This window comes from Alnus glutinosa, chromosome 4 (assembly GCF_958979055.1).
Source record: "Alnus glutinosa chromosome 4, dhAlnGlut1.1, whole genome shotgun sequence".
NCBI lineage: Eukaryota > Viridiplantae > Streptophyta > Magnoliopsida > Fagales > Betulaceae > Alnus > Alnus glutinosa.
In genome coordinates, this window is record NC_084889.1 from 3,388,515 (window position 1) to 3,396,916 (window position 8,402).

The 8,402-nt window shown below is 38.8% G+C and overlaps 2 protein-coding genes across 2 annotated transcripts; one reads left to right on the top strand and one right to left on the bottom strand.

Moving 5' to 3' along the window:
* Positions 1 to 536: 536 nt before the first annotated feature.
* On the top strand, positions 537 to 2,021 carry LOC133865663 (uncharacterized). The gene is made up of 3 exons (XM_062302085.1): positions 537 to 593; positions 1,105 to 1,496; positions 1,742 to 2,021. The coding sequence occupies exons 1-3, from the start codon at positions 537 to 539 to the stop codon at positions 2,019 to 2,021; spliced, it is 729 nt and encodes a 242-aa protein (XP_062158069.1).
* Positions 2,022 to 3,834: 1,813 nt separating this feature from the next.
* On the bottom strand, positions 3,835 to 6,039 carry LOC133867460 (pollen-specific leucine-rich repeat extensin-like protein 3). Its single transcript, XM_062304232.1, has 3 exons — positions 4,835 to 6,039; positions 4,326 to 4,675; positions 3,835 to 4,163 (listed from the first exon to the last, which is right to left on the bottom strand). The coding sequence occupies exons 1-3, from the start codon at positions 6,037 to 6,039 to the stop codon at positions 3,835 to 3,837; spliced, it is 1,884 nt and encodes a 627-aa protein (XP_062160216.1).
* Positions 6,040 to 8,402: the final 2,363 nt, after the last annotated feature.

Sequence of the window (8,402 nt, forward strand, 5' to 3'; positions counted from 1 at the left end):
ACCGGGTCTACGGAATAGCAGTCCTCGTGCGACTTACTTGACAACTTGAGGCATGCAATTGAGTGTTGCATAAACTGCCGTGTGAGTGTCAAATCTCATTCAAAAATTTTGAAAATTTGAGGCTTTTAAACGGATGTTTGGTTAAACTTAACACAAGAACAAAATTCAAGCAAGTTATCGACTGATAGTCTGATATCAAAGAGAGGAGGAGGAGGAGAAGAATTCGGCTTGTAAGTTACTCAAGTGTTAACTGTTAAAGGTTCATCCATTCAAATAAACATTCAAACTTCAAAGTTCAACCTACCTATCACTCTATTAGGTATGTAAATATGTATTTAACTTTTATTTTGATTAAGATTTAAGCATTTTATATATTTTGAATTTATTGCTTTTTTTTATATTTAGATTGCTTTTTTTTTTTTTTTTATAACTGTTTTTATATTTAATTGTTTAGGAATATATATATAGAGAGAGACTTATATTTTTGGTTTCATATATTAATTGTATAAAATATATAATTGTAGTTGTGTGAGATTATGGATATTAATGATTCAATTGAGCTACAATCAAATTCTAAACGAGCTCGTATTGAGGTAGATTTAGCAAATCTGTCAACCGATCTAGGCTTAAGGAAAAAAATTTCTGATTGCCATCCTAGTGATAAAGATAAAATTCGAAGAGCATATCTACAAAAAAAACATTGTCAACCAGTTGAGCATAATTTTCCACAAACACAATTTGAAAAAACATGGCGTCGTTTTAATCCAGCACGGTTTCGAAGAATATTCTGACTGGTTGGAATACAGCATTTTAAAAGATGCTGCGTATTGCTTGTTCTGTTATCTCTTCAGACCGGACACTAGAAATCAAGCAGAAGGAGACTCATTAGTTATTGAAGTGTTTAAAAATTGGAAAAAGAGAGAAAAGTTACAGAGTCATGAGGGGGCTTACAATAGTACACATAATCAAGCTCGATGAAGATGTGAAGCTTTGTTAAATCAGAATCAAAGCATCATAACATTTTTTGACAAGCAATCTGATCAACAGAAAAGGAACTATAGAACTCATTTGAATGCATCAGTTGATTGTATTCGCTTTTTACAGCAACAAGGATTAGCATTTCGTGGCCATGATGAATCTAAAACCTCAAGTAATCAGGGAAATTTTCGTGAATTGTTGCAGTTTCTAGCGAAACATAATGAAGAAATTGACAAGGTAATATTGGAAAATGCTCCTGAAAATTATCAAATGACTGCACCGGACATTCAAAAAGAAATAGCAAATGCTGCAGCAAGTGAAACTCTAGATGCTATTCTTAAAGATCTTGAAAACTCGTCATTTGCTATCCTAGTTGATGAAGCTCATGATATATCTGTTAAAGAACAATTGACAATTATTTTGCGATATGTAGATAAGAAGGGCCATGTGATTGAACGTTTTTTAGGCATTACACATGTTAGCAATACCACGACTGCAGCATTGAAGATGACAATTGAGTCAGTACTTATCAAGCATCATTTAAGTATTAGCAGATTAAGAGGACAAGGATACGATGGAGTTAGCAATATGTTATGTGAGTTGAATGGACTTAAAACACTTATTTTGAATGAAAACTCATCTGCCTATTATGTTCATTGTTTTGCACATCAGCTTCAACTGACTTTAGTTGCTGTTGCTAAAAATCACATCCAAATTGCAACTTTTTTTTTAGCTTGGTTAATAGTGTTTTTAATGTTGTTAGAGCATCATGCAAGCGTCGTGACACATTTCGTGAAAAAAGAATTGCTGAAGTTGTTGAAGCACTACAAAATAATGAAATTTCTATTGGTCGTGGCTTGAATCAAGAAATGAATCTAAAGAGACCTGGAGATACACGTTGGAGTTCTCATTATGGTGCAATTATTAATCTTATTATCATGTTTTCTTCTATCATCGAGGCGGTTGAAGATATTGTGGAAGATGGTTTCTATTCTGAACAGATAGCAGAAGCAAATATATTGATTCACGCTACAGATTTTTGAATTTGCTTTCAATTTACATTTAATGAAAAGTGTTTTGGGGGTTACAAATGAGTTATCTCAAGCATTACAACGAAAAGATCAAAATATTCTAAATGCAATGAAGTTGGTTGAAGTTTCAAAGCAGGGTTTACAGGCTATGAGAGAAAAAGGGTGGAACTCTTTATTTGAAGAAATTTCTCTGTTTTGTGCCAAAAAAAAATATTGTTGTGCCCAATATGGATGATATGTTCTAATTTCGATCACGGAGAAAAGCTCAGAGCATGACAAATTTGCATCATTATCGTGTGGAGCTTTATTATACTGTATAGACATGCAACTCCAAGAACTTAACAGTCGCTTTACTGAGGCGAATTCTGAATTATTACTTTGTGTTGCGTGCTTGAGTCCAGATGACTTGTTTGTTGCCTTTAATAAGGATAATATACTTCGTTTTACTCAGTTTTATCCAAATGATTTTTCAGCAATTCAACTTATGACCTTGGACAACCAACTTGAAACATATATCAATGACATGCGTTCTAGTGAAGAATTTGCCACACTTAAAGGGATTGGACAACTTGCTGAGAAGATGGTGGAGATGAAAAAAGATATCACATATCCATTGGTTTATTCATTGGTGACATTGTCATTGATTAATTTGATTCTACCAGTTGCGACAGCAACTGTTGAAAGAGCATTTTCAGCAATGAATATTGTTAAAAATCGTTTACGTAATAGAATGGGATATCAGTAGATGAATGATTGTTTGGTCACGTACATTGAGAATGATATATTCAAGACTATCAACAATGAAAAAATTATGCAACGATTTCAAGGAATGAAGACTCGTCGAGGACAACTCAATTAAATTGTAAGTTACATTTATATGTTTTAAAATTAGTTTAATTTTGATAAATTATTTATTTATTGCGTTAGTTAAAATTTTTAATTAATTTTTGTTCAATTTTGGTTTTTTTTATTCATTAAAAAAAAAAAATTGACCCCCCTCACTCAAAATCTTGGCTCCGCCACTGCACGTAGGTTTCATAAATAATCTTTTACAATTACCTCCCAAATCTTTTTCAATCTAAACAAATAATTTGAGAGGATAAGATCTATGCCCATTTACCATTGTCAAGTAAGGAGACGGCCGGATGCAGGGGCGGAGGCCCCCCAAGCCAAAGAGTTTCCCAAAATTAAAAAAATAAAATAAAAAAAATAAATTTTTTTTTAAAATTTTACCCCTTATTTTTTTTATTTTCTTAGTTTTGGCCCCCCAAAGTTTTTTTTTCTCAATTTGACCCCCCAATGTTTGAAACCTGGCTCCGCCCCTGGCCGGATGGGAATCATATTGGTATCATATGGGTATCACATCGTACGTACTTGTAACGTCCGGCATAACTCAAATTTTGCATGCATGCAAATATGTGGATGTCTAGTGTTTAATGTTTATGACCCAGAAACAGAAAGGGCGGGCGATGATCGTCGATCATCACTTAACAAACACCAGCAATCGCTCCATACACACATCAAGCAGAAATAGTTAGTTCCAGAGAATAACAGAGCTAAAGAACGGATCAGAGCATTAATTACAAACAAATTCACTCTATTATGAGATTTACATTTCGAGGATGTATGGTGTCACGTAATAGTTGCTTTAAGGAGGCAATTGCAGAAGATAACGACTTCTTTTTTTGTTTTTTGTTTTTTCTAAGCAGCAGATCACGACTTCGTATCAAGCTATTAACTAACAAAAGTGGGCGTATGTTGTGAGACAGTAAAACTAGTAAAGAGAGTAAAAAAAAAGGGGGCCAAGTGATTAACGTTGCGCTATTTAGTACCCTGAGAACGTTGGTGGAGGCGGCGATTGGTAGTCGGAGCCAATGATCGGGGGTAGAGCCACGTCTCCCGTAGGAGGAGGAGGTGAAAGAGATGGGGAAGGTGGCGGTGGAGAGGGAACAGGTGGAGGTGGAGAACGGACCGGTGGTGGCGGTGGTGGTGAGTGGACTGGAGGTGGTGGTGGTGACTGGACTGGTGGAGGTGGAGAACGGACCGGTGGTGGTAATGATGGTGAGTGGACTGGTGGTGGTGGTGGAGAGTGAACCGGTGGTGGGGGTGAAAAGACTGGTGGTGGTGGTGGTGAGTGGACTGGAGGTGGTGGTGGTGGTGGTGACTGGACTGGTGGAGGTGGAGAACGGACCGGTGGTGGTGATGGTGGTGAGTGGACTGGTGGTGGTGGTGGTGGTGGTGGTGGTGGTGGTGGTGGTGGTGGTGGTGACGGGACTGGTGGAGGTGGAGAACGGACCGGTGGTGGTGATGGCAGTGAGTGGACTGGTGGTGGTGGAGAGTGAACCGGTGGTGGTGGTGAGTGAACCGGTAGTGGTGGCGGTGGTGAGTGGACTGGTGGTGGTGGAGAGTGAACTGGGGGTGGTGGTGTTGGTGGTGGAGAGTGAACTGGTGGTGGTGGTGAGTGAACTGGGGGTGGTGGTGGTGGAGAGTGAACCGGGGATGGGGGGGAGTGGACCGGTGGTGGTGGAGAGTAAACTGGAGGTGGTGGAGGAGAGTGAACAGGTGGGGGTGGTGGGGAGTGAACTGGCGGCGGTGGTGGGGGTGGTGGTGAAGGAGCAGTTTTAGGTGATGGGGTCGAGGGCTGAGCTGGTGGAGGAGGTCGATACCTAATAAAGGGTGATTCTCCGTGAGGATCAGGTGACAATGCCGGTCCTGGAGATGGTTTTGGAGGTGCTGAAACTGGCTCTGGGGATGGTTTAGGTTGGGGAGGTTGTGGCTTTTGCGTTGGTGGTGATGCCTTTGGAGAAGGAGACGGCTGTGGTTGCGGCTTTGGAGTCTTTGGTCCTCCACACTTGGCCTTGCTACAATCAACCGGTCGGCTCACCACCGGAGCGCAAACTCTTGGAGACTTCTGTTTCGGCCTTTCCGGTAAGCAGTTGCTCGTGTCATCCAACACAGCGTCCTTCCTAGACTGCGGCTCGCATTCTGGGGCCTCACCGTTGAAGTAATTGTAGGAGAAAGTGAAGTTGACCAAGCTAGGCAGACGGCAAATGTTCCCAGGAACAAACCCTGTTAGGGTATTGTGCGCAATATCGAGCTCCTCAACATTGGAAAGCCCTTTGAAAGACTTCGGCAAGATTCCAGTGAATGTGTTGGAGGCGATGTCCAAGACCGTCACGTTTCCAAGCAAGCCAATCTCGGCTGGCAAGCATCCGGTGAGGTCATTGTTCAGGAAAACAATCTCGTTCAATGTGCCGGCCATTTTTCCAATGCTGCTTGGAATGCAGCCCTTGAGATTGTTATTGGCAACCACCACAACAGAGGCAGGGGAGTTTCCGAGAGTGTCAGGAATGGTGGATGTGAACCGGTTATTGTTCAAGAACAAAGCATCGAAGTCCTTGTTGAAGAGCTCAGGAGGCAGCTCACCCTCAAAATCATTGAACCTAAGATCAAGGTATTTTAGATTTGGAATACCCATGACAACCGTAGGGAACAGACCCACGAACCGGTTGTTGCTGACATCAAGCTCGTGAAGAAGCGTAAGCCTCGAGAATGTCTTGGGAATGATCCCACAAAACCTGTTGGTGTTGATGTGGAACAAAGCAATTTCTGTCAACAAACCCAACTCGACCGGAATGTACCCGGCGATGTCAGCGTGGTTAAGATCAATGCCAGCCACAACAGTGAGCGTCGGGTCGTCAAGAGCCCGAGAGCAGAAAACACCATTGTAAGCACAAACGTTGAAACCAACCCAATTCCCCGTGATGTTAAAAGGGTCCGAGTAGATTGCCTCCTTCCATGCTTGGAGCGCAATGTATGCACGTCTAAGCCTGGTATTGGGAAAAGTTACATTCAAAACCACCTCAAATTCGTATTGATCGGGTAAATCGCCATCCTTGGGGAGCGATAAAAGCTGGCGACGGGCGATGAAGTTGGCTTCAGCATTCGACAGCGCTGAAGAGAATGATGAGAAGGAAGAGAATAGGAGGAGGGAGAGCAGTAAGCAGCAGCAGCAGCCCGAGGCCTCCATTTTGGAGAGGTTTTGCTGATCGCCGCCACCTTGGATGGGCCCAAGGCTGCTTATAGGAGTCAGGGATAAGAGGGTGAATGAAGAGGGTGTTATATTGAGAGGAAGAGCCGGCTGGCATGAAGCAATATGTGAGGCTCTGCAAGGATTTCTGTGCTGTTTTGGCCAAGAAAAGAAATGGCTTTCCTCAAAACACCACAGAATTGGTGGGTTGTTTGAACTTTATTTTTGTTAGAATTCTTGAAGGTGGCTCTAATTATAGCGTGTTTGGCAGCCTGAGTTGCCGTACTTGTGGCTATTTTTACATTTTGGATGATTGTTAGCTGCCGACGAGCGCAGACCAAGTCTTCTTCAGAACCATTAATTACACGACGACTCTCTTTCGCGTGGGAGGATAGGAGAAAGGACGTAAGAATACTACAACAGAGCATTGCTCTTATTCATTTACCCGCTTATCAAGGCCGAGTTGGCCGGCGCATGGATAATTAAGACGATGAATGTTTTTTACACAATTTTTTATATAATTTTTGTACATCTTTAATAATACCTTTTTAATATCAATAATTGAATATTTAGGGTTCACATGTAGTAGAAAAACAAATTTAATAATTGATCATAAAAAAAATAAAATAGTTAAAGTTGTGCAAGAAACATTAATTATTCAATTAAGATTTGCCATCCATAATTCTTACCATAACTTGGTGTTAATCAAACTCTAGCTAGCTTTCAACTAATGCTATTATTCCCACTAATTTAACATACTCATTTTACATAAGTAAATACATGTGAAATGTTTTAAATAATTTTTTTTAAAAAAAAAAAATAAAAGGTGATTGACATGAAGAATCACTTAAAATATATTATGTCAACCAATATAACATGAATATAATAAATAAATGTAAATAGTGACGTTACTCTACTTTTAGAAGTTTTAACGGCCAAAAAATTGAGTTCAAGAGTCCCTGAGTTGAAGGAATTTTTTTTAAAATTATTTTCTAGAGGGGCCTACATTTTGAGAAATTAAAGTATAATATCTAGCGTTTCTCTTTGTAACTTTATACACATTCTACTAGTTTGTTTGTGACTGAATTTGATGCATCATTTGATAAAGAGAACCTAACCCAGCAGCATGTCCTTAATTCCCTTTTCGATCTTATAACATAAATTTTGATGAAAAAAATGTTTGGGTATTACAACTCTTAATTACTATAGTTTCCATACAAGTTAGACGTAACAATCCACATGTAGAATCACATCAATCATGCACAACCAAATTTAGATGTTTAGTGACTACGTTATAAGCACGTGGACTTATAAAATCACGTAGCAATCTACATGCATGATACTGTCACATCACCTTTAATCAAATTTAATTGTTTAGTAATTAGTGTGAAAAGTACTGTCAAATGGACTGTTACACCAATTTGCAAGGAAGTCTTAATAAAAGTTTAACAGCACTCGGTTTGTTATTCTCAAAAGAAAACTTCTAATGTCCAAGTTTAATCGAGACCACGTAGCTCACTTCTTCAAACCAAATACCCAATGAGCATTTAGCTCTCTCCCTAAAAATGATGAAGTATTTTCCAATTTTTCTTAACTTCAAATCCTTTCAATTTTGGCGTCTCTTCCCTCTCTCTATTTCCGTATCATTTTGGGGGTGGGAATTACGAAGGCCCAACTATACACCTAAGGCCTAAGAAGTGGGCTAATGGGTTATGGGCTGAAAGTTGGACCTGGCCTGGCCCAATGTAGCTTCAACTACAAACTTTGTGTTTATGCTGAAAGATTGGGCTTGAGTTGGTTTTACCCCTGGGCCGAGTGCAATCCATATATTTGCAAATTGTTGGCAGATACATCGAACTATTTTGTTTATATATATTAAATAGTGTATTATTTTTAATGTGAAATATATTTACCTTTTTTTTTTATAAAAAATAAATAAATAAAACACTGGTAATATAGGAGAAATTAAGAAAATAAAAATAGCAATTTACACAAAAGAAAAGACATGCATTTTTGGACATTTAAATTGTGACATAATTAGGAGCAGATGTGTGCCTCACGTATTGATCAATTTGTGCAGCCTTTTTTTTTCTTTGCTTTGAAACATGCCCTGATAAAATATAATCATTAGTTATGACATTTAACGGGTATATATATATATATATCATGCATTTTTTTTCCTTGAATCATGAAAACATTCTTTTCATAATAACTTAGAGTTGATTAATTGGAATGATAATTGTTTCTATGTCAACTGCTTTGAGCAAGTCAATTCAACCATTTTCAAGTATGTTTTAAAAAACGTACTATTTTAAGATTAAATTACAATTTAAAGTGTTAAATTGTATTTTACTAAACATTTA